This window comes from Pseudonaja textilis, chromosome 3 (assembly GCF_049901715.1).
Source record: "Pseudonaja textilis isolate UNSWEBS1 chromosome 3, rPseTex1.2, whole genome shotgun sequence".
NCBI classification, from domain to species: Eukaryota; Metazoa; Chordata; class Lepidosauria; order Squamata; family Elapidae; genus Pseudonaja; species Pseudonaja textilis.
The window spans coordinates 52779056-52806824 of NC_141992.1; the positions used below are offsets into that span (position 1 = coordinate 52779056).

At 35.6% G+C, this 27769-nt stretch overlaps 1 protein-coding gene across 1 annotated transcript in view; it reads left to right on the forward strand.

The window, feature by feature from the left end:
• Positions 1 to 581: 581 nt before the first annotated feature.
• AHCYL1 (adenosylhomocysteinase like 1) overlaps positions 582 to 27769 on the forward strand; it is a 44465-nt gene continuing 17277 nt past the window's right edge. Inside the window, exons 1-3 of the mRNA XM_026706959.2 lie at positions 582 to 967; positions 25993 to 26104; positions 26657 to 26800. Coding sequence (XP_026562744.1) covers positions 857 to 967; positions 25993 to 26104; positions 26657 to 26800 — 367 coding nt within the window. The 5' untranslated portion in view covers positions 582 to 856. The remainder of the gene's footprint in view (positions 968 to 25992; positions 26105 to 26656; positions 26801 to 27769) is intronic.

Here is a 27769-nt window from a genome sequence, read left to right on the forward strand (position 1 = left end):
ACTTCCCCTTTAGGGGATATTCTGCCTTTTTAATATTTCCTAGGATATTTCATTTTTCTAGGGGAAGGATGGGTATTAACTTTCTACAATGTTATCTCTTAAGTCTATGCAAAAGAAGGAACCTCTAATTCCTTTTCCATTATTGAAGTTGACATATCAAATTGACTCATCACCAACAATTGTACAAAGAATAATTGCTTGCATAGGCTACTTGTATTATTATATATACAGAAACAACTGAGAAACGAACGAAAAAAAAAGGCCTAATAATTATTCAGAACGGTAATTATTCTAGGCTCTTGCAGCAAAAACAATGGATCAATGTCTCCCACTGAGCCTACGCACCCGCTATCTTTCACTAAGAGAAAAGACACCACCCCAGCTTTTCGCCACATTTTATTTGGACTTTTTTGCCCGCGTTCTTCGATTTTGCCTTGTTAAAAGTATTTCTGGATCTGGATGTCGGGCACTTTTGTCGCTTTTTTTTTCTTCTTTTTTTCCCCGGTACGGCGAAACAAAAGGACCTCGAGGTCTCCCGAGAGGTGCGAGGAGCGCAAGTTCCGCCAGGAGGCGCTGCAGAGACTCGGCGCCGAGCCCTTGCGTTACGGCCTCTCGTGCCCGAAGCCTCGCGCGCGAGCGGGCCGGATTCCGCGGGTGCGTGCTGACGCAGGTGCTGGCCTGGCCCCGCCCCTTTTGCCGGAGCGCGGCGCCTGCAGACTCGGCGCTCGGGGAAGGAGGTGGCGGAGCCCTTGAAGGGGAAGCCGGCGGCGAAGCACGTCCCCCGTCCGGTTCTTCGGCCTGGGCGATCGCCGCCCCCACCCCTACTCCCCGTTTCCCTTGCCCGCTTTCCTCCAGCATGTCTTCCGTGCCAGACGCTGCCGCAGGGGACGAGCTGAAGCAAGCCAAGGAGATGGAGGACGCGGAGAAATACTCCTTCATGTCCACGGTCACCAAGGCGCCCAAGAAGGTGCGGGCCGCCGGGGGACATGCAGTAAACTCGGGGAGGTGGTGGTGGTGGTGGTGGTGGTGGGGCGCTCGGGGAAGGGGCGGGGGCCGGAATCGGATTCCACCCGGGCCTGGAAAGGAGAAGTGAAGTGCCGGCCGGGACTGGCGTCCCCTGAAAGTCATGCCCTTTCAATGGGGAAACTCCTTCCTCTTGACCTCCTGGGATGGGACTGGGGCGCGCGGCTGGCTCAGCCCTCTGCACATGCCCCGAGGAGCTCTTCCGACCCTTGGATTTGTCCCGGGGACGGGAGGGTGGTGGTGGCTGGGGCTGAGACCTGGTCCCGTAAACCGATTCCACGAGGCGGAAAGGGAAGGGACCGTGGCAGGCGCACCAATCGAGAGGGGAGGGAGAGGGGAGGAGAGGAGAGGAAAACCCCCTCCAGGCAGGAGAAAAGAGGACGGGACTCTGGAGCTGGGCAGGCGGTGGGGCTCAAGGTTAGGGGAGCTTCGGACTCCTGCAAACTGCTGAAAGCGCCTCGGGGTGTTCAGCCTGTCAGGCCCAGGCGGGACTAGGTACCGCAGCTGTGTTAAGGCATTTATCCTGGCTCCTTCCCTGCCCACGGAAAACCCTGCTGTTAGGCAGAATACTAAATTGGAACTCGGTGCCTGGAGTATGATACTGCCCGCACACCACTTTCTAGCCAGAAGCAGCGGCAGGGCCGAGATTCAAACGGGCTGCCCTTTCTGCCAGATTAAACGTTCACCTTTCCCATAATCAGACAGTATTCAGACCCTACTACAGTTCTGGAGTTTGGAAACATCCTTTGTGACAATGGGTCTTTCACAGTTTGGGTGCTTAGGCCAGGCTGCATCTTTTGTATGGGAAACCCCAAGTATTTTCCTGTTACATCATTGCAGGGTTGTTGTTTTTTTTCCCCTCCTTCCCTTGGATCATTTTATTTTTTATTTTGTCAAGCGATTATAAGATAACAGGTATGATAAACATAGTTATGAATGCATGAAATAAGAAAAATAAAAAGAAACAATAGGTCAGGAACGGTAGGCACATTGGTGTGCTTATGCATGCCCCCTATATCATGTCCTATTCTCTGAGATTGCCTGGAAAAAAAAAAACCCTGCAGTTTTCTTGGCAAGGTTTATCAGAAGTGGTTTGCCATTGTCTTTTCCCCAGGGCTGAGAGAAAGTGACTAGCCCAAGGTCACCTAGCTGGCTTTTGTGTCTAGGGTAGAACTTGAATTTGTGGTTCCAGTTTCTAGCCTGATATCTTAACCACAAATCAATAGCGCAGGATTAATGCACACAGTCTTCTATTATCCTTTGTAGAGCCTAACTCTTCCTTAAATGTGCTGGTCCAGAGCTTGCTCTGAAAAGTTGCACACATATTCTTTGCGCAACTTAAATGGAACTTAATTTGTACTCCTGTTTACTTTAGAGATTTTTAAAAAAACTCACCTTCTCTTTGCAGCTATTGCTTTTAGTGAAGCTGCTCTTGTCACCTCTTGAATAATGCACAATTAAGTTCTCCGTTTAGAATTGCTTGGGAATTCAATCTGAGCCAAACATTGAGTCCCCTCTAGATCCATAGTGCATGACTGAATTTATACTTGAATAGAGCATAGAGCAAAAACTTCAGAGGCAGCAGGCTAAATGGAGTGATACTGAAGCACAGTTGAACTCATTAAAATTATTTCATTTACTTTATTTGGAAAGTTCTGTTTGCCTCTTACAAATACTCCTGATCCCTTTGTGCAGCTTTCAGGTAGTAAATTCAAAGGTTGACAGCAACTGAAGAAGCTATATCCAAAGATGTTTTAATTGAAATGCTCTATGAACCAGAATGTAAAACTAAATCAACAAATCCTTCCAAAACCTTAAATACTGGAAAAAGAGAGATTTTTTTTCCGTCAACATTGTCAAATTAAATTCTTAAGAATTAGGAATTATGCTATAGATATCTGTTATTTCTGTAAACTATATCTGTAAGCAAATAAATTTAATTCACATTTCCAAGATATGAGAAATGTATTTATCTTTACGTTCTGCACTTATCTACATTTTCAGTACAATTTGCCGCTCAAAACTGGAATACTGTACAAGAATATCTATTTGGAAAAGTTTCATCTAAAGTTTTATTTTCTTTTTTAAAGCATGATTATGGTGAAATTTAATGGAATGATCTTACGATTGAAAATGGAACGTTTTAATGTCCACAGTATCTTTATTGCATTAAAATTCAAAAGAGTTAACATACAGAGTATTTATTTAACTAATAATTTGCTTTGGTCTGACAAAATTTTGAACCTTATATCACAAAAATGATTTTTGTAACCTTAAGATGAAAAGTTGTGGTTCTGATTTTAGAAAGAGAACTTTCTCATGCTTGAGGCTTTTCTTATGCAAAACTAGAATTTTAAAACTAATGGAATCCCATAATAACTTTATTTCCAAAAACTACATTTAATGTTTGAGGTGTAACATGCAAAGAGATATCTGGACTACATCCCTGAGAGCTCAGATTATGGAGGAAACATATAATCCAATCTTGTGCTAGCATCTGTCTCAGAAAAAATAATGGAGCATAGAGAATGCTGTCAGCATAAATGCCTCTTGCTTGCATATGTTTTGTGTTGTAGCTATACTGATAAATTTTGTTACATTATCTTTTCACATTTTTATCAGACAGTAAGCCTTTTTAAAACCAGTAGGATTTATTTACAATAAGATGCAGTTGTAGAAGAGGCCCCTAACTCCAATTTCTTGCCAACAGCTGGAAAAGATTTTTTTTAATTACCTCCAGAACCATTCTATAGAATTACTGGACTTGGGTATATGATTGAAGACCAAGAATGTTTAATATTCAGGAAGCCCAAAGTCCTTTCTGGCCCACTGTTTCCTAGTTCATGACATCAGGAATTGTTGCTTTCAGAATTTAATGGTGCAGCAGGAGAAAGTTTTCAGTGTTGCAGTTTTCAGTCAGAGGTTCAGAATGCTTTCTCCAACTTCAGATCGATAAATCTTAGTGATTTCTGTGGCTACAGGTTTGAATAAAAACTAATGTTCATGACTTTTGGGAACTAAACAAAAAAAAAAGTTCAGGGCCACTTAACCTGTTAGAAATATACATAAGCTTAATTAGTTCAGTGGGCTAAGATTCTCTTGATATATTACAGTAATAAATGAGCCCTTGTGTAAACTGTGATAGTTGGTCATTTTTTTTTTGTAATTATGGATCTTCTTAAATTCATTATATTACTTGGAACTTTTGGCACACAAAGTATACAGGTATATATCTACTGGTCATATATCCTAAATTTCTGGATTTCAAAATAATAAGATTCCTGTTTAGCTCATCTATTGATTGTATAGTATATATTTCTTGAAGTTTTCGCTTTCCAAATTGACCAGGTTTATTTCATACATAACTACATGCATACATACATATATACACGCATGGTTTGTAAAACAAACAATATATTATTCTGTTCTAAGATTTTTTTCCTCTAGAAAGTTCATGATCAAAAATGCTTTCTGTGAGAACTGAAAATACAATTGTATTTTATTTATGTATTTGTTTGATGGACTTATATCTCACTCACCCTTCAAGAGCTTGAAATAGTGTACATCACACTCCTTCCCTTTTCACCTGGACAGGTAGGTTATGCTGAAAGAAACTGACTTACCCAAAGTTGCCCAATGGTTTTGAACAAGTTTTTCTTCATTCAGCCTAATACCATATCCACTACACTACACATGTCAATTTTATTTACAATCTTCATTGTACATAGTGGGAATTTAGTATCCATGAAATACAGGATTTACATTCATATATATGATTTTAAAAATATTCTGATGAATATAGGAATACAAATAAGAGTAACTTGACATGCAATTAATTTCAGAATGCTATAAATGAGACTCTTTGAAACAACGACTAGCAAAATGTTGTTCCGGCATTAGCTTAGCTGCTATTACTAAGGCTTTTCATGCCTAAGATAAAGAAATGGTAGCCCTTTTTATAACTCTGGATAGTTAGAGGACATGCATACCTGTAAGGGATTACTAATGGTGCATTTCTCAGATAAATATTTCTCAGTCATAGTGCGAGTGATATGCAAAATAGACCCAGTTGGGCAAAAAAAATTTTTTTCTAAATTGGCAGAGTTCCTTAGAGAAAGCAGAAAAGAAGGGAGGCCTAACAGATCCTACTTAATGTACAGTGAGGCAAAGGATCTAAGTATCTTGGCAAAATGAGATATCTCAGAGGATTAAGCTTAGGAGCCAAAAAAAATAATAAGATTTTGGAGCAATTAGCTCTCTCATTATTTGACTGTAGTGTTTTGATTAGAGCTTAGGATAAAGTAGTTTCTCCAGTGATACCATACTGCTGCAGCCCTAGTCAGATTTCATTCATTACTTTACAGCAGGGTTGTAATCAGTATTATGCAGTTTTAAGTTCTTAAAATTTTTAACTGATAACTGTAGTGGCAAATGGATGCAAACATACAAGACCTCTGGAAAAGTGGGTCTATTCTACCTTAGTAGAAGGCAGGTTCTTTGATAGTTGATGAGAGTTCAGTTAAAACACTGGGAAACATGTCATCAGCAATTTGCAGATCTACTTGGCTGGTATCCCAGCCACCTTTGCACTGGCTGGTACCAGTAATTTCTAGTTTTTCTGATTATGGAGTCAGTACCTCCACTGTGCTTGGAATCAGCTCATGCTTCCCACAGTCTTCTGTTTCTTAATAGAATCTTCCATTCACCTGAAGGGATAAAAAATAATCAGAGCAAAAGAGGTTCTGCTGCCGAAACAGTAATTCTCTATAGCCACTCTATTGTCTGCTGGCAGGAAGAGGAAGTTAACAATTAGTTAACCTTTATTATTACCATAGTTTCAGTTTATAGTTTAACTTTCTACCTTACCCACAATGTTAATTATGATTTGCAGCCAAGTTCTTGCCAAGAATGGCTTAGAACAGAGGTTCTCAAAATTTGTAGTACTATGACCCCTTAAAATAATTACTTAATCTGTGTGTTCCCATCATAAACAAAATGAACAATTTTATTGGATTGGGGATAAGCAAGAATGAAATACATCAGTTCAAGAAATATTTCTTATATTGCAATTTACTATATAGGATCTTCTTGAGCCATCTAACCATTGTTTTGGCAAAAATAGGAGGAAGGCTTTAGATCATGTCAATGAAGACTACATGATGCTCTAAGTCAAGGATCTTCAAACTTGGCAAGTTTAAGACTTGTGGACTTCAACTCCCAGAATTCCTGAGCTAACATGACTGGAGGAGGAATTCTGGGAGTTGAAGGTCACAAGTCTTAAAGCTGTCAAGTTTGAAGACACCTGATCTAAGCCACTAGTGTGGAAATTACCATTGAATCTACTGGTAGAGTCATAATCTCAATTTTTCTTTTACCACTCAAAAGTATTTTCCATTTTGAAAAGCTAAACATTTAAAATTACAGAAATCCTGAACTTCACTTACTGAAAAGCTTTTTAACATTTATGGCTTTTGTAAGAATACTCTAATCAATCATCATTATTACATCATATTTTTACCATCAGGGGTATATGGCATATTTAATTCAAAACAGCCCTTTTAAGAGTAAGTATATGGAGAATCATGGCCATTAGTTGCAAGATGGCTGATGAGATATATAATATGCTTATTGTTCTCCTTTTTCCTTTATTTTGGTTAGACACAAAAGAGATAGAGGCAATAGAAACTCTGCAGAATACTTTGCCATAGATTCACTAAGTTATCAACCTGACTGAATTTTATGTTTAATGAACTAGGCCCTTTCTACTGGGAATATATTACAAATGTAAATTAACTTAGGAACAATTTCCTTTTATGAATAACTTTATTAAAAATTTCAAATAAAGAAATATAAACTAGCAAACTAGTAAGTGAAGTAGGAAAAAGCAGGTAGTGCAAAATGAAAGAAGAAACAAAGCCAAAAGTGCAGAAAAAAATAAAAAGAAAGAGAAAGCAATGACTTCCAACTTTATTTTACAGCAGATATTATAAATTTACTTTAAATTTGCCACATACCACCATTTTTCTGTTACCCAAGCATCAAATCCATGTCATAATTTCATTTTTTTTTCTTCATGAAAAGTCCAAAAGAAATTTCCAGTGAGCAATAAAATTAATCAGTGTCTTTTTTCTAATCAAAGTTGTCAATTTTGCCATCCATTCTTCCATAATAGGCAATGTCAGTTTTTCCATCATTATTATATAAAAGCCTTTCTGTTATGGCATGTGTAGAAAGTTTCATATTTTTTTCTCCAACTATTCATAGCTAGGAACCAAATAATGCCTAGCCTTTTGTGACACCAGAGTTAAATTTATTTAAAAATTATTTAAAAGTCATTGAATATCACAACTTTCCTGACTTACCCTATGGCCAATACATTTTTATTTTTTAAATATGGTTTTAAAGTGATAAACTGAGAATTTTTTCAAAAATAATATATGAAACGCATTCGCTATTAGATCCTATAAGTGCAGTGATGTTAAGAAAAATTCCTTTAGTGGAAAAAAAAGCCATGAAATTATAGTATGGTAAATAAGAAAATAATAGCATAATAATCTGTTGCATAACTAACATTCTAATTGAGTTAGGTTGCAGATTCGTACTTTGTTTAGATTGTAGTGGAAAGAGTAACTTTTCATTGATCAAATCTAGTCAGCCATTTTAATTCACAAAAGATACATGAAAAATATGAAGAGGCAACAAAATGTGCCTCTACTTTTTTATGGCAATGGAAACTCGGAATCTTGTTATTACTCTTTGCTCTCTGGCAATTAAATGTAGCTCCTTTTCCTGACCTCTCCATAATTATTACCATAAAAGCAACAGTCTATTTTTCTTTCAGCTTTGTTTTAGTAATGTGTGGTGGCATCAGAAAATTCTGCTGAAGCTTTTGGTGTGTTTGTGATGCCAAGGAGAATGTTAATGCCGTGGTGCGGGTTTGATTCAATAAAATACAGTGCAAACTGATGAGAAAAGATTATTCAGGGTGAACTCAAACAAATGGGGGCACCAGGGAAGTGGATTGTACCCATACATAAGGCAATATTTAATTTGTTAACTGATTTTAATCTGTGTAGAATGTACTAGATACGTTTATCTCAGGTCCTTTGTAAAATGCTGCTGTGATTTTTTTCCTCCTAGCTTAGCTAATTAACCTTGAGGCAGGAATGTATTCTTGTAAGACCCAGAAAAAGATTGCAGCTAAATCTTTTGCATAATAATTGAAACAATTGTCCCCTAAAACCATTTCCTTGGAATAACAATGGGTGTCACAGGGCTTCCTTTTTCTGCAAAATAAATAAGATTTTATCTTCATTAATAAATTTAATAATGAGAGAAGCTAACAATTTCTCAATATGGTTCTTTTTTATGGTACCCTTTTGCAAAAGCTAATCATAGAAACTACTGAGTCGGATGTGTTTGGCTCTTTTATTTCATATAAGAAAAACATAGTTTCCTTCTGTGACCTCTTATAAAGTATTTTGGTTTAATCTATTTGAATATTTGTATTACTTCCCTCTTCTCTTATAATTGTCAAAAGCTCTTAGCACCAGTATTAAAATCCACTTTAATGTATAATGCTATAGTTTTTAGTTCCTATAAAAGAATCCATGTCCAGCTAGGGACAATGATTAGCCAACTTTGGCTGATCTCAGAAAATGGTCAATACTTGAAAGGGAGACCATCAGAAAACCAATGGCAAACTACTCAGTTTGTAAGTCTTTACTATTTGTGTATGTATTGGCCCCTGTATTGGGTTTTCATATAAAAGATTTCTTTTTATTGACATTAATTGTTGTTAAGTCACTCTGAGAATGACGAAGGTCTAGAAGGGTGGAATATAAATGTATTTCCAGTTCAGTTACAACAGAATTTGTCAACTCGGTGCTGTTAGATTTCCATGTTTTCTAGAGAGTTTCATGATCTCCTAAATGGTCTGGGGAGAAGATCCAGATGGCATTCATAATAGGTAGGATCTTTTTGCCAGCTAAGCAATCCTTCCTGGGCAGTTACTTGAACTTTAACATTTGCTGCAGTCCTGGTATGAATTATACATGGAACTGACTACCAAAAGAACCTTTTTATATCATAAGAAATGGCTTTATTTGTCACCCAAAGCCTTTTTGCTGAATTATCCGCATTAGTATTTCAAGGAATGGTGATCACTTCTTAGGCATAGCATTCTGTCCTTTTATTCTTTGCTTCATTTTGATTGAATCTTCAAAAATGTTTTGGAGTTTATGAGAATATAAATATTAGTGTTTGAAACTTAACATCTTAAAGCAACCACATGTTTTCCAAGGATCAGAGTGTAAAGCACTTTTGGAAGACAAAAACATCTAATATTGCTGCCATGAAAACTCAATATAAAGTCAGCAGTTATTAACCCTGGCAAAAAAAAAATAGCTCGAAAGAATAAATACGACTGCAAGCACTTATTTGGATAGCATATTTGCTTCTTCATCTACATCAGTGGTAGTCAACCTGGGCCCTACCGCCTACTAGTGGACGTTCCAGCTTTCATGGTGGGCAGTAGGGGTTTTGTCCCCTACTTTATAAATCATCATTACTGTGGAACCAATGGGCAGTTAGAGAAAATTTTACTACTAACAGAGATACAAAAGGGGGCAGTAGGTATAAAAAGGTTAACTACCCGTGTTCTCCATGTTAATGTAGACATAGCTAGGCTCAGTCTTTTTCACTTCAGTATTCCATCAAGCATCCTTTTAAAAGATTGGACAATCACATCTATTATATTTTAGCTATTCTCTTAGTTTTATTGACACACACCATACCTGTAATTATTTCATTTTATTCATGCTTCCCTTTCAGTCTTCTTACATTTTAAGTCACAGTCTTCCATATACCATCACCATTACCAAATAGGCCCATACTATTGATCTCAAATAATATTTTTATTATAATTTTAAAAAACACTTACAAAAGGCAGATTTCCTTTGCCCTAGTTAAAGTCCTGGATCTTATAGAGTACGCCTTCCTGTCACTGTGAGCTAGTTGAACTATAATATGCGCTCTGATCAATACTGTGTCCTTGGTAACAGGCTTATTGCTGTGCAGACTCTATTCAGTTAAAGCTTATAGTAAAAAAAAAAAAAAAAGCTGGCCCAGGATCTGGACAGGAAGTGTGATGATGTATGCAGAGAATATTGTCAATGAAACAGATTTAGAGTGTGCCAACATTGCATGTAAATTTCCCAAAGTTACCATTAATGCTTGAAAAGGAAGGGTTGTAGGTTTGGATCAGGAATCTTGTTGAAGAATGGATTAATGGGAAATTGGGTTTTTTTTTCTAATTGTGTTTCTCTTTTCTTTTTTACAACTTTCAGTTGTATTGTAATGTTTACATTAAAATGTTTACGGTACCTTAAATTACTTTCCCCATCACAGCCAGACAATAGATCTCACAATTTCATACATTTGTTGTTCAGCTCTATAAGGATAACATTACCATGGACTGTTGGGAGCACTAGGTAAGAGCATATTATCTGTGCATGAATTCAGTGACTGAATACACAACAAACCATTACTTCCCTCTGCCTCATGAGACTACCACCTTTTTTTTTTTAATATTGAGAATAGCATGATCCCGGGTTATCACTTCTTCATACAGACACAAACTCAATTTCATATTCATCTTTGTGTTCTATTCCATATCCTATTACTGTTTTAATATTTTCTCCATAATTTTTCCCCTCCCTTGGTTTTCCCAACTTTATTTTTAATTATCTATCTAAATTCAATTATATATCTTTTTTCTAAGTTTCAATGTCTTTCCAATCATTATATTTATACTTTTGTCTGTCCTGTTTCAATTTCATGTGATCTTTTCTCATTGAAAAGATTTTCCCCTGTAGTTATTGGAGTATGACACCTTTATATCTTTTAATTTTATCCATTCAACTCTTATTTAAACTTCAATTTATGCCTTTAAAATTATAACATTCAATATAGTACATAACTTCCAATCGAATTCTGCTTGGTACATTCTTAAAATACACACTATGTTCTTAAAAAAATTATATATATATGACAATAGTAAATAAAAGACTCATTCCATTCCAATTCAATTCCATCTTAATATTAGTTAGAATCTTAACAACTTTAACATTTCTTTTCAGTTGATTATCATACTTTCTTATGAACACTTATAAACTTTCCATAATTAATTCTTTTTTTCAAATCATTAATAATAATTAAAATGTTTCCATCCTTTCCTAATTTCATTCTCTCATTCACTTTATTTCATTTATTTATTAACAAACATTCCACTGCATTACAATAAGTATTTTATCCATCATTTTAATCATACATTGTTTCATATTTTCTAAAATTATAACAGTACTAACAATACTATCTTATGTACCTTTGCAGAATCCCTTTTTCAATTAAATTTTCACCCATTATCTCTAAATAGGCTTATACTTTCAATTCTTATACCTTTTCCCTGTTTCTTTATATCTTGTTTCTGTCTTTTATAACTTCTTTTCCTTTCCTTCTTCCCCCTCTTCTTCTCCCTCCCCCTTTTGCCCCTTATCTCTCTACTTCTAATTCTCTCTTCTGTGGTCCTCTCTTCTGTTGCTTCCTAATGTAATTATTTTTCAAACTATTCTTTTTTTTATTGGTTTTTCAAATCTCAAACTTTTCACTCCCCCCCCTTCTTTTTTTATCCTTACATAAAATTACTTGATCATTAAAGATGGCTTCTTTTTCCCAATCTTCTTGTTCTACACGCGTTTCTTGTTGTTTCTCATCGTTCCATATCTCCATTTCTAAAAATTGAAATACGAAGCCTAAAGAACCTCTTCCTTCTTGTGCATCTTCTTTCTGTTTTTTAAGTTCCATTTTCAGTTCTTCTAAAAGTGATGCCATTTTAAACATTTTAAACAACCACCCGATTGATTTTATTCATTTAAATCCAATAGCCAAAAATCCAAAAATCACCAAGTAATCCAAATAATCCAAAGCTGTTTCTTCTTGCTTCTTTTTTCCACTTTCTCTTCCTGGGGTTCTGTTATTTTGCTACAAAGTTTCAGTTAGAATGTATCTTTTAGGAATCTTGTTAAAGTTTCACTGTAGGTTCCTTTTAGTTCCAGGCAGTCTCCTCCATTTTTCCAGATCCCGCCCTTTCATTCTTTTTCTCTCCTTTCCTGCGTTTAAAGGTTTTTGAGTATCCAAAAGTCTTTGTTATCCCTTTGACATTTTATTTTCAGCTTAAATGCCTATTGATGTCAAAGTGGATTTTTGTCAATTTCTTACTTAAATCTCTTAGCTGTCAGTATAAGGAAGGGAAGGGGGAAAAAAGCCAAATCCTTTCCCTTCCCTCTCCCCTTCACTGCTTCAAAGTCTTCTTTGGGAACAGTGTTGTTTTTTATAGTTCAAATTCCAGGGTACCTTACGTTGTTGCTTTTTCAGTTTAATGCGGTCAACTAAAACTTTCTCTTCTTATCTTCCTCCTACACATTCTTTTCCAGTCAAGTTCTTCTTTGAGGTGGCCATTTCTGACCACCGCTGCAACCACCTTCGGGAAAGGGAGTAATAGCCAGCTGAGGAGGAGAGATGCGGCTCTCCTCGGCCCTGCTGGCGGTCTCCCCCCCTCTTTACCACCTCTACGGGATGGCTTAGCCCCGAATCCAGCCAGTTCAGGGCTCTCCGGCAGTGAGCACGGATCGAAACCATGCACAATCGCGGATTTTGGTCCGTTGCCGAAGAAACTCAAACTGGAAGTCGCAACTACTTCCTCTTTGTGCCCCTTGTTGCAGTGATATGAAATGAAGATTATATTTGGTAATGAAGATCAGTAGTTAAAAATACCCTTTTAACCTATTCAAGAATAACTTAATTTTTCTTTCAGGCATACACACACACTCACTCACTCACTCACTCTCTCTCTCACATACACACTATGTGATATGGAAAGTCATTTTTGAAATTAGAAAAGCGTGTACAAAATAATGCGTATAATGGATCATTTGTGTTCTTACCTTTATCCAGTCTCTATTATCTCTCCCATTAAGACAGAAAAGAGAGAAGGCTGGCACTGGAATTGAGTGTGTCTAATTGACAATAGTTACCTTTTCTTATTGACAGTTGCATACATCTATTTCTATGGTAGCATGTACAAGCATTGCAATACACGGCTGCATGTGAGCTGCATGTCAGTAATTGGTGGAACTGAAACCTATAGGGGTTAAGTCCAGTAGTATTTGGAGCAGTCCATTCTTTGATTACTCAAACAACAGAGGTAACCTGCTTACTGAATTAATCCATATTTTGCATTTTCTTACTAAACTGAACCATGGTCTGGTCCATAACGACTTGCTAAGCCACAAAAGAATTCTAAATAAGATGAAAATCCATTTACCATATCTATCCATATTCTCTCTCTCTCTCCCTCTCTCCCTCTATCTATCTGTCTGTCTGTCTGTCTATCTATCTATCTATCTATCTATCTATCTATCTATCTAGTTAAATTTGTTGCAAGACACTATTTTCTCTGCTCCTCACAACCTAGTTTAGCTGCTCCAATATAATTTCCTTTCTGAGCATTTGTCCAAATCAGATTTTTCTACTTCTCAGTAGTCTTAAATGTATTCACTGAAGATAATTGTAGAATATTTCGGTATATTTGTGTTCCATTAGTATTCTGATACTGTATAAACACTCAACTGGTTTTAGGAATCTCTAGAACAGTCAGCTCAGAACAAACAATAGCTTTGCAAAATATTGCCATTATTTTATCAAAACAACTCATTTCATAATTCTCCTTAAGCTTAAATATGCTGAAAGACTGTATTCTCCCTTATGAGGCTATCCAATTTTTAAAATCTTGGAAAATGCCCATTTCTCTTTCTAAGTGCAACGGTGTTACATTTGGCTAAACAACAGCATGTTCTGCCAGTTCTGGAATTTCATGCCAAGGCACCAGTGGCCTCACCAGTCGCATTATTAATGCCAAAATGGAGCCCTCTGGGACTCATTCTGATTGGACCAAGATGTCACCCAATGCCATCTTCTGCAGATAGAAGCAGTAGAATTGTAATATTGTATCTGAACACCCTCCTCTCAGAGTACTCCAGAAGGTAACCATAGGAAGCCAAGAAGAATCAAAGGAATTGCATTCTCACTTCATCTCTCCTTGTCTGGTCATCCATTCAGGCAACCAAATCTTACTCGACAACATAAGGCTTGAATCCAGATTGGAATGTTTCCTATTTTATGGGGGGTTGCTACATTTTTTTCCTGCCAGTTTAGTTGCTATAGAAGCTGGCTTAGCTTTTTCTGAGCAAAGAAGGGAAGAAAGAAAAATAGTGTAATTGAGTAGCAAGTTCCTGAATGATAGGAGTCTTTCTTCCTCAGTTCTTAGGGACAACAGACCTTTAGGCCTAAATTAGAGAAATTTAATAAAAGAAAAGGAAGCCAACAAATTCTCACTTCAAGATGGCCCATCTAGATCTGAGAAGTCAGAAAGAGGGTTTTCATTATTTTCCCAGGGCTAAGAGAAGGGGAAAGAATAAGTAGATCCTTTCCTTTAGGCCAATTAATTTCAGGTAATGAGAAATAAGATCTTTACTGAAGAGATCAGATTTTTGTGATGATAGCAGGTTCTGTTTTCTGATAAACCTTAATTTTGGAATTATAAATTATGGCAGTGACCCAGTATTTCATTGAAATCCAGCATCAGGCAAATAAGATAAATATGGAAATTGTATCGGTGTCTATATACGTATAGTATATATAGTAGAATTAGCTTACAAACTATCTAACCAATTCAGAACTTTCCAGTGAGAATGGTTTTAATTCAGTTGCAAATCAGCTGATTTCATCAGCAGTTCTTGAAGGCAGATTTCAAAATACTCTCCATAATTTATGCCTTTGTCCATGAGGAGCAAATGTAAAGGTAAGACTCCCTCATTATTTCTTTTGCTGTCCTGTTTCTACAAGGCTCTGGGAATAATGCTGTCATCCAATTTGCACTATGCATTGGTCAGATTGTTACAAATTAATTTTTCTTTGTTAACTATATTTTTCTTGGGGCTACAGCTTGGTTTGCAGCTGTTCCTAGGGAGAAATTTGTGCTGATGCTTGCAAACACAATCTCTTGTAAGCATAGGTTAGTACCTGGCTATAACATGTTTTGTCTTGCTTATTTTTATTATTTTGATTTTATTTTGGTAACTTGGTTTGTTATAGCATGTGGTATACAAATAAAATTCACTGTTACTGGTAGTGATACCTGTGCTATCTACATTTATATAGTCAAACTAAGATAATTGTACTTCTTTGACTTAAATAGGAAGGTTAAAATCAGCTTAGATATTACTTAATGATTGCTTTTGTGGCTGTTGCTCTTAGAAAATGTCTACAAATTTGCTAGTGTTACCACACTACAGAGAAGAGGGTGGAAGCACTACAAGTAGAGAATTCACCAGAATTACAAGAATCTATCTTCCTGCTTCAGATATGTGATGCCTGAATATTATTAATGAAAGATTTTCCTTAGGGCCTTGTCTGGACTTTCCCTTTCAACTTGCAGGCTATGTTTAAATCAGTTGGGGGTGGGGAGGAGGTGCTTGCTAACAATAGATTGAAATATCCATAACTTCAAATTTGGAACTTACCCAGTTCTATAGATTTAAGAGCATGGAACAATTCATTGAAATAAAACACGTTTTTAATTGGTGTTCGTTTGTTTCATGATAGTGTTCTCCCATATGAGTATCATTGATTTGATGTGGAAGATTGATATTTGAGGGAAAGGACTTTGGTCAGGTTGTGTTGCAGGAACAATATGGTCTGTACATTCCTTTAAGAACAAATGCCACCACATTGTCTGTATTTAAAAGGATTCTAAAAAGCAAGGTTCATTTCTGTAGACTCTTTTTCCTTTCCTGCTTCCATTGTGTACTTCTTCGGCAAGAAGGACAAACTGTTTATGAAGAAGGAGGTATCTTTCAGCTCTTATTCTATTAACGCTAAAACCATCCTATGCTTCAATATAGAAGAAGCTCCTTCAGTGTGATTCTTTCAAGAATTAACTTTATGTTGCTGGTGTTTCTGTTAATCTATTATTATTCATCAGTTCTGTATTAAATTTAATCTATTCATCTGTATCTGGCTTTCTAGCACTGTTTTTGCACAAATACATTAACTTGTTATGTATATTTTCCATTTTAAAAACAATTGCTTTTTACAGTATCTGATTGTTATGTAAGACCCCGAGGCAGTTTCTGTCTGTGCATCAGTAAAATTAGCATTAGTATGTACATTTTGATGGGCGGCCAAAGATTTGGTATAATGAAAAATAAGGTCTGGGTTCCCTTTTAACTTTCACAGTGCAAACATAGAGTCAGCAGTGATTGTCTTCTCCAGTATAGCATATGTCAAAATTGACAATTAAGGTTTGCCTGAGATTGTACTGTCACAGAAAACTCCTCTTTTTCCTATCTGCTATTCAAGCATTGCCTATTTCTGAAATTATTTTATCTAATATCTTTGCCATACTGCCAAAGCTCATAAAGTATAATCCTAGATTTTATTTTCTAGGATCTATCTCCTGATGCTTAAGCATCATTTCTATTGTAAGAACTATAACATTTCCCTTTTTATGTAGTCTTTGGATATAGATAGAGTTAATGAGATGTATGTATGTATGTATGTATATTAGTGAATTACAGGTGCAATCTCCCTTTGGCCAGCAGTATTTCTATAATTATAATTAGAATGGACTCTTAGAATGGACAGATCTTATTATATATAGTCCCTTTCTTTCCATGTTTATTATACAAATTGTATACTACTGGTATTGCCATTACTAGGGAGTAATGTGATAGTAGCAAAGAGAAGAGACTATATCCAGTGCCTATGCAAATTTTAACACCAAGCTTAAAATGGCTGGTTTTCTAAACATAACCTCAGATTTTAGCAGAGAAAAATTCAAGCTAATCCTCATGTTTATCATATTGAATACTGTGCCTTCTAGTTTCTACTTGATTGGGAAACAATCATACATTTGTATGGTTACAGAAGCAGAGCTGATGTAAAAGTCACTCTGCATTTTCCTAACTATGATCATTTGCTTCCAGAATCAATTACTTTTTTCTTTTAAAAAATCCATTTACAAGCTTTGGCAGAAGAGATAACATAATGAAACAATGACTAGATAAGCAGTTTGATTAGTACTATTATGCAGCTTTAAATTTGTAGCACTAGGAATTCCATACTATAATTGTTGGATTTGGAAATTTTTAAAAATTCTAGTAGTTTTAGTCTGAGTCCTGAAGTTTGAATAACTGACATAATTGAGTACAATAATAAAATGGGGGATGGGGGAAGCTGCCAGATCACTGGTATATAATAGTGTTTATAAAATCAACTGATCAAATATTTATTTATTCTATGCTCTAAATTTGATTTTTTAAATAAATTTGTAAGTCTTATTCTCTTGAAATTAAAACAAAAGGTTGTATCAGCACACACACAATATTAGGAAAGAGAAAAACAGGTCAAATTAGAAAAATCTAAAATATTAAATTTCTATAGCAGTGTGGTAATAGAGTATTATCCTTCAGTATCATTGCACTGTATTATCATTGCTAGTTGTAGTATGTGATGCTTCTTGAGAAAGAAGAAATAATTTGGCTAAATCTTGGCCACCTTGTAAATACATATTTACTACCCCCTCAATGAGAAGAATGTCTGACTGACTGACTATCACACACATATTCCAAATTCATTTACATAAAGTTGTCATATTCCATGCTAGCATATCACATGTTTAATCAATTACTTCTGTTATTCTTCTGCATTTCCAGGCAGCCTTTTTTTAACCCTATATGCTCCAGGTATGTTAAATAACAGCCCCCAGTATTCCCTGGTTAGCTGACCAGGGAATGTACTTTAAAGTAGCACCCCTCTCCCCAAATGGATATATATTGCCCCTTACATGTTACATTCAGTCTTACATAACCATATATGAAGGGGGGGGCAACCTATTTCCAAAGCTACTGAAGGTTGAAGAAGCAGCAATGGAGGGAAACTAATCAAGAAGAAAACCAACCTGTAAATAAGAGAAATTTCCTGAAAGAATAATTAATCAGAAGTTCAGGTGTTGTTGTGCTCCATCACTGGAGACTTTAAAGAAGAGATTGGACAAACATTTGTCTCAAAAGATATAGGGTCTCCTGCTTGAGTAGAGGGTTGGACTAGAAGACCTCTAAGACCCCTTCCAATTCTATTATTCTGTTACAGTTCTACTCCCAGAACTTGGGTTATTTTTTCCAGGTTAGAATTTCTCCCTATTGTTTTATTACAGCTAGCTGTTTATACACTTGCATTTCATAAGACAATTGAGGAACAAAAGGATTTGTTGTTTTATTATTTTTTAAAAAGTATTTGTTTATCATTTTCTGATTCCAAGCAAAGGGGTCAGTTAGCGTAATTTATTTTGTACGTACCATATGATCTAAACAAATAAGTCACAGAGAAACTACATGCTGAGTTAAGAAGTGTTCTATTTGTTCTAAGTAATTTCATGAAATTCAATGTGCTTAAATTAACCAAGTAATCTCAGATATGTAGAAAACCAGTTCTCTACTGAGCAGCAGGATTGATCTGCAACCTACACATTTTTCTTAAAGGCGTATACATTCCAAAATAAAACCTCAGTGCCTGTTGATGTTTTCTTTCTTGCATTCAGTCACCAGCCAGGATTGTCTCAAGGAAATTCAGTTGTTCTCTTTTTACCTGCTTCCATTGTGTGGCAGTGGAAAATTTCCACAGGTACTCCTCAATTTACGAGCATAATTGAACTCTAAATCTCCATTGCTAAGCAAGACAGTTGTCAAATGAATTTTGCCTTCTTGCCACAGGTCTTGTCCTTTCTTGCCACCATTGTTAATCTGCAGTTGGTCGCATGGGTGTTAAGTGAATCTCTGTTTCCCCATTGATTTTGTTTGTCAAAAGGTGATCATATGACCCCAGACACTGCAACTGTTGTAAATATATACCAGTTGCCAAACTATGAATTTTGATCATGTGACCACAGAGATTCTGAAATGGCCTTAGGTGTGAAAAATGGTCATAAGTCACTTTTTTCATTGCTGTTGTAACTTTGAATGGTTACTAAACAAAAGGCTGTATAATCGAGCACTACTTGTATTTGGCTCCATTGTAATGTATGTTGTAGCAGTCCTTAGAGTGCTAGTCTTGATCATCAATGTCGCCATGAAATTTTTAGGCATTTGGCAGTTTTCAGTACAGTGTCATCAATATGTTGATAGCATTCAACTTTTCTTCTTTCCCACTGAGTCATGAGAAGCTATGCAAGTACTTGAATGAGGTAAAAAAAACCTAAAGTTGATTCTTGGTAAAGTGAAATCTAGGTTACTAGAAAATTAGCACATATGAAAGGAAGCATGACTTCTTGTCGTTGTGGTACTAATTTCCTATATTCCATGAGGGCTGTAGATTAGTTTCTGGAATTATGTAGTTTCCATATGAGAGTCAGCTTGGCATAGTGGTTAAGATATCAGGCTAGAAACTGGGAGACTGTGATTTCTAGTTCCACTTAAGGCACAAAGCCAGCTGAGTAATATTGGGCCAATCATTTTTTCATAGTCCAAGGAAGGAGGCAGTGACAAACCACTTGTGAAAAACTTTGTCAAGGAAATTGTCAGGGCTTGTCCAAGCAGACTCCGAGAATCAGACATAATTGAATGGAAGAAAAAAAAAAGTGTACATACCTTAGGTGTAAGATGGTATTGCAGTTTCAATAATTGGCATAACATAGATTGCCAGCTGCTTGTTAAATTACCATGGGTTTAGCCTCATTTCTCTTCCCACCAACAAAGCAATTAAAAGTCTTTGCTGTAATAAGCATTATGTATGCGGTCTAGTTTTCTATTAAAATTGCTATTGCAAATTCAGAGTTCTTTTGCCCTGCAGTAAACATTTCATTCCTTAAGAAGTCTGTAAAGTAGTTAATAAGTTGCTCCAAAATAGTCTTGTGGAACCTTCAACAGCTAAGTTTCTAGCTAGTTAGAAGAACCATCCGTGAGTATTACACCAGTGAAAGTACATATTTTTTTTTTATATTGTATATTTCAGCTGAGTATGCTTCTGGACCAAATTGTTACTTCATGATTATATTTTCAATTTCTGGGGAAACATTCTTTTGTAGGTATAGCAAATTGGGATTTTTGAAGCAAAAAGTTAATAATAAGAATAGGGGATAGGAATTCAGTGAGCAAATCGTTGGAGTTTTTTTTTCTTACTTTTAGTTTCTGAAACATCAACCTATTCTTTGTTAAGACTTGTAATCAGTTTTTAAAATAATTTTTCAGATATTTTCCAAGCATTTCCAGGACAAACAAAAGTAACAATATGCTTTGAAAGTCTGGAACCTAAATCTAATTTTCTAACTATCTACCTATATCATCTATGGGTTTTAAGAAATTTTTTTATAGCTAAAATATTGGTATTATGCAACAAAACAGCATTTTATTTGAAAGTTAGAGCACATGGAACATTTAGCAATTGACAATATAGCTTTTAGCTTTGCAAAAATCATCATTATAGTAATCATCTTAGTAAATAGCAATTAATAGCTAGACAGAATGGTTTAATATAATTATATATCTCTTAGTATGATTTATAAAGTTAGAGTGTTCTACAGAGTAAGAGAGATAATGATTTTTGAATCTTTAGAATTAAAACTCTTGGCAAGGACAAAATTACTTTCTTTGCTTTGTATTGAAGCTTTGGAATTAAAAATATTTTCTTTACTGCTAAAATGATGTTCCACCCAGTTAAGAAAGCAACTTCCAGATTTAAAACTAGTATGAGTTCCAATAATAAGATGACATTTTAAAAAAAATGTTCTTGGCTTTGAAAATCTAAAATATCTACTTATAGTGAAAAGTAATAGTTTGTCAGTTTTTCTTGTTGAAGCAAACTAATAAATTCTAATTATCTAAGCCCCAAATGTATATCTAGGAAATACTCTGCAACTGGAATGTCTGCAACTAGGCAATGTGATTGATCATTGAGTGAATTGCATCTGATTATAATATTTTTAGGCAAAACAGATTTTTCAAAACTGTAAAGTTCAAGTGAATTTCAGCTAAGCCAATGCAGAGATTGTGGAGGTGGATTTGGTGATTGATTTTATTAGAGGAAGCAGTTTCTTAGATTCACATTCACTTGTTACCACTGAATATCCAGATGTAAGTGTGGCTTATTTTGTTTCTCTTTTTATCCTAGGCAAATATTAATAAATAAAAGGTAAATGTGGGCCAATTTGAGTAAGAGAATCTTTGCTGTAGTTAAACAAGGGCTTCTTAAGAGGCTGAAATATCCTATTGTTCTGTAGCTCTGAAGATACCGTATTTCCACCCTAAGGAGAAATTATAGACTATATTTTACTTATTTGTTAGAGTTATATCTCCACCTTTTCTTCAGAAACTCAAGTGACAGAAGTCCATTTTTCATCTCTGCAGCAACACACCCTGTGAGTTAAATTGGTCTGAAATAAATGATTAGCCCAGTCATCCAATAACTTCCATGGCTGAGATGGGACTTGAACCTGGTCCTCTCTAGTACAGTAACAGTTTAACAATTTAACCTCTGTACCATTTTAATACCAAAGGAATAAATGTAATATTATATAATCGTTATATTTCAGCTCCATTTGGTTAAATTTTAAAATTGAAACAATGCTGAAGACGCTAGTAATCTATTTATTTTTGATAATATTTTTAGGCAAAGCAGGTATTTTAAGACCTGCTTTGAGTTCAAAGCAGAGTTCAAATGTGTTGCAGTTAAGCCAATGCCAGATTATGGTGGTAAACTCTGTGATTCAGTAAAGGTTCAGTGAAGGTTTAGCATGTGAGAAGCCTCTGTGTGAAATATTTGCAAATAATAATTTTGGTGCTAGATATCTTTGTCTTTTATGATCAGAGCAAATAAAGTCACTAATATTTCTTTCATAGCATTGTCCCACTCTTCCTCAAAGTCTTTATTGCTATATATCCAGCTCTCCTTGATTCTTTTGTCAACTTTCTCAAGTACAGTATTTTAAAGCTGAGAGAGACTGGCCTAAGATGATGATGATGATGATGATGATGATGATGATGATGATGATGATGCAAGTTTCATGGCTAAACCTTTAGTGAGGTCAGCATGACTTGCTGAGTTGCTGCTTCTCAGCTAACAACCGTAGCTTCTTCCTTGACTTTTGTCTGTGTTGTCCCAACGGTGCTTTCTTTCAAAAGGCAACTGGACTTTCTTGTTTTGCTAGAAGACATTTTGCTTCTCATCCAAGAAGCTTCTTCAGTTCTGACTGAATGGTGGGGAATGGAAGGATTTATATTCCTTGTAGTCATGTACCTTCGGGAGAACCATGACCTGGACGACTGAGAATCTCCATAGACATATTGCCTGGTTGATTAACACACCCTCTGCTTCTTATATTGGAGCAAACTCCTAGGTTCTTACTAAGCTTTTACATAGGCAGAAGATAGGAAACTCAATAGCCAGATCTACCTTCCAGCTTCCTGGCTGCCTGTTCTTGAACATTATACTTTCCTATTTGAAATAAACATCTGGCCCTTGCTTTTTGAAAACAAACTCTGTAGGGTTATGTAAAATATTTGATAATGGGACATTCTGACCCCAAAATATGCTGTTCTGAATATTATAACCTTGGGATAGGCTCGCTTAAGTTCCAAATACATATCCCTGGAGTTCTGTCTTCTGGCCCAAGCAATCAAAGAGAAACTAGAGATAACTTGAATTTAATTGGAAAGTTATTCAAATTCCTGATGGAGAATTAGTGTTAGCAGCAGTTACACCCAGAACCAGCAGCAATGGGTACAGACATCTCTCAGTTAATACCCATTGTTGGAAGCAGTGCATGCTTCTGTTGCCAGAGACACAGTTTCAAATTGATGTAAACATGGGAGAGGCATCCGATAAATTTCTCCTACATTTCTCCCCAAAGAATGCTGTTTGGAAGTACAAAACAGAACTCTGGTCAGCTTAATCTGTAGTTGGAAGCTAATTCCTGTTCATTACAAAAGTACAGTCTCTTCTGATATTTTTCTTTTACATATTCATTTTTTGAGCCAAATTATCTTTGTTTCAAAATCATTCTCCAAATTTACTGGATGACTTAGATTTGCTTTGATGAGACTTGGAACACTCCTGCAGCATATTCTAGGACTGTCCAAATCAGCATGATTGGATTGAGATGTGTTGCATAATGTATTGCTTTTTCTTCCATTGAACAAATGGAAGAATGCATTCACAGATTCATACTCATGTGCATAGTTATGTAACATAAAACTTCAGTTTTAACCTAAATTTTAGTCCCAAAATTTGACCAAATATAGGCATTTTATCAATAGTTGAAATAGTGTTTTGTTGACAGTGCACATTTACCTTTCCAAGTTTTATAATACGTTTGGTCTATCGTTCATGCCTAAGAAATCTTTAATTTGTTCTTGCAGATTCCAAATATTGCCTTTTTCTACCTTGTTGATTTAAAATGTTGACAGTCCTGGTGTTCCAGTGGGTTTCAATTCAGAGCAGTAAAGGGGCAGGTTCATTCATATGATTTAATATTCCAACTCTTGAATTGCATCTCTTGAAGATAAAAAACTAATTTCACATTTTTAAAGTAACTATGTTAAAAACGTTCTAATTTGTTTTGGAATACAGCCCTAAGGAAAAGAGTTGTGGATAAAGATTTTAATAATTCAAGTTTTACCTAGAAACTAGTTTTTATACCCTAGAGAATGGAACATGTATTACTACTTGTATACTACTAGTCTATACTTTTCACAGTGGAACCCTAACAAGTCTGCTTGACACAATCATAAACCCCGTAGTTAAGGTGAAGAAAGTCAGAGCTGATGCTTCACTGGTGTGAGACAGCAACAATTTGTATGATATTGCTGTGGTAATTCCTGGCAATGCAAAAAATCAATAGCCGTTCTATTTTTTTCCACTAATATGAACATTGCCACCATTTTACTAATTAGATTTATGTTTTACCATTCAGGAACCCAAGGTGCAATATACAGTGTAGCACTATCTCCTCCAATTTACACCATTGTAGTAACCCTGTGGGGGGCAGGTTGGGCTGCAAGTGACTGTCCCAAAATCACCCATTAAGTTTCCACACCCGAGGATGGTATCCCCATTCTGGTCCCCCATCTTTTAGTTTAAAATTTTGCTGTTTAAAATACAAATAATTGGACTTGGGTATATTTAGAATTCAGTGACTTTAGTCATTAGATTAGAACAATTTATTCTTTTGATCCTTAAACTGGATTCCATATCTTGAAATCAGTAAGAATGTCCCAGATGTGAGCTAATCCTAATATTGTGAACTTCTTGTTCTCTAATTTACCCTATTTCTCTATTTCTCATCCTATCTCATTAATCCTCAGCTATTCCAAAAAGCATGCATTTTATTTCCCCAGGAAAGATAGTTCATTTGTGGGGAATACAAAATAAAATATTATTATTTAAACTATTATTATTATTTACTACTATAAACTACTATTATTATTTAAACCATTAAAATCTCCCCAATTTCTCTCATTATGTAAGTCACGTACTTGTTTCAGTTTGTGATCAAAGGCAGTAAAATTGTTTAAGGCAGTTTAGAGGAAACTACATTTTTGTGTCATTTTGAAATATTTTTGCATTTTTGGAAATTTCTCCTCCTTTAAGAGTCCCAGATTTCAGCTCTAGCTCTTGGTATCTCCACTAATAATCTGTTCTTAAAGTCACACAAAAACACATGGGTGTCATTGATTGAAATAATCAAATTTCAGTGAAAGTAGTTGTTATAATGCCTGCTTAATATACTTCAAGGATACGATCTTTTTATTAATGAGATGGTTTCCTAATTCTGATTTCCTTTTCAGAGATTAGCTATTAATAACTTATAAGTATAGATATATATTTCGTACAGACTACCGACAGTTATCAATGCAGAAAGATATGTGTGTATGTAATTAAATGAGAGAGGCAGTGTTGCTTCAAGTTTTGCAGATTTTGCGACAACTACTAGAATAGTTGAGAATCATAATCACATCTTTTTGGGGGGGTTTCCCTTGTAATAATTAGATTTTCCTTTTAATCATAGACAGATGCTATTGTTATGATATCACTATTTCACCCTAAGGTTTTAATGAGAACATATAATATATAAATGAGTTGTTGTATTATGGAGATTGGAATTTATTTCGGTGTCCTTAGAATCTAGAATGAAAGTAGATGATTTCATAAATTCTTACTTAAATGTCTTCTGGCTAAATATTCTAAATAAATAATAGCTACAGGAAAAATATTTATCAGAGATTCCATTCAAAGCGTGTAAATATGTTTGATAATCATTACTTTTATATTATAACCTAATGAATTAATATTGTAATATTTATATTTAAATATTATGTATTAATGTATTACATGAATAGTTCCAAGTTCATGATTGAATAATATAACTGAATAAGCTTAAGAATATGGTATATTTTTGTATAAGACAAACTGTATTTATAGATGCAAATTGGAGTGGCTGCCTAAATGTTGTAATTATACTTGTTTTTATTATTAGGCATACATGATACATTGTCTGCTAATAGAAAAATCTTGCTACAAAGTAGCTTTATTGAATAGAATGATGGTGTCATCTATTTCATTCTGCTATGAATTTTCAGTTACATTAGTTGAATAGCACGAATCTTGATATGTCATCTATTATTATTTACTGGTAACATAAAATGTTATATTATATCTATACAGGAAGCATTCTTCTTTGGAATATGACTTGTATTGAATACTGTAGAATGGGATCTTACATTGCTTATGTTTTAATAGGTGGAGAATTAAGCTTGTCGGCCTTTAAAAAGACAATAGTAACTTCTTAATTTTTGTGTATAGCAAATCCAGTTTGCAGATGATATGCAGGAATTCAGTAAATTTCCCACAAAGACTGGTCGCAGATCCCTATCTCGTTCCATTTCACAGTCTTCCACAGACAGCTACAGTTCTGGTAAGTGTCTCCCTTTTAAAAATATTTATTTTCCTTTTGATTTATCTTCTGCTGATCCGGAAGTAGTTAGCTGAAGAAGCACATTTGGCAGCTCAACTTCTTCCTTGTTGTCTTTGAATACACACACACACACACACACACACACGTGGGGTGGGGAGAAAGAGAGACAGAGAGTCATGCTGCTGAATTTATTAATGTGATTTTTGTGAATTATTCAACTAAAATTTATTTTTAAAAAATCATAGACATATCAGCATATCTCTGCCAGATCCCCTGCAGCTCTCAGAGGCTGACTGGTTTAAAAAATAAAAGTTGCTATCCCTGACCTCAAATATATTGTTATCCCTACACTTATTTGTGGAGGTGGTGGAAGTGTTAAGTCAAGTGCTTCATTACAGTATCACTAATAATGGGACTCAGTAGATAGTTGCTACCCATATTGCAGAAAAGAGTTTTGGCTTAGTTATTTCCTATACTGAGACATAATCATTGACTTAGTTTTTTTTTAATCTATATTCTTTTCTCATTGGACACTTTGATGTTGTTTTATAGCGGCATCCTACACTGATAGCTCTGATGATGAAGTTTCTCCAAGAGAAAAGCAGCAAACTAATTCCAAAGGCAATAGTAATTTCTGTGTTAAGAATATCAAGCAAGCAGAGTTTGGGCGCCGAGAGATAGAGATTGCTGAGCAAGGTAAAGCTCAAATTGCTAAAGCTTCTCTGGGGGTGTTATAAATTTTATTCTACTACTCAGCAAATACCTTGGTAGCAAATAAGATCTTGAAGATGTCCACAAATGATGTAAATTTATAAGTAAGGCCAAAAGTTTTGGATTCTATTAATTAAGTAGTATTGTACAATCCTTATTAACAGAAAGAAGTGATCAGTGTGATTTTTTTTAGTTATTTGACAAATTAATAGGAACTTATTCACATAGTTCCATTTTGAGCAATTAAACATACCTTGGCAGTGTTCAGTTCAGGCTGCTGGCACTCTTCAGATAGACACTAGGGCTGTTCAGAGATCTAGGTTCACAGATGAAAACGTGGTTTGGAGTATCTTGTCTACAACCTTTTAAAGAAAGTGCTTTTTTGCCTGAGTTCACACAGCTGCTGCCATGCAATTTCAAGAAGAGACATGTTTGATTTAAGGAAAAGCACATGTGCTTTCATGAATGTCCCAAATCACCTTTTTCTCTTCAGATTGCTGCACAGCCTTATTATATGCTACATTTTGGATTCAAAGTAGTTGATAGTAAGTAAATAACAGATAACAGATAATCAGAGTTGGAAGGGACCTTGTAGGTCATCTAGTCCAACCCCCCACCCAAGCGGGAGACCCTACACCATTTCTGACAGATGGCAGTCCAATCTCTTCTTGAAAGTCTCAAGTGATGGCGCTCCCGCAACTTCTGAGGGCAAGCTGTTCCATTGGTTGATTGTTCTCGCTGTCAGAAAGTTTCTCCTTATTTCCAGGTTAAATCTCTCCTTGTTCAGTTTCCATCCATTCATCCTTGTCTGGCCTACTGGTGCTTTAGAAAATAGCTTGGCCCCTTCCTCTCTGTGGCAGCCCTTCAAATATTGGAAGACTGCTATCATGTCTCCTCTGGTCCTTCTCTTCACTAGACTAGCCAAGCCCAGTTCCTGTAATCGTTCTTCATATG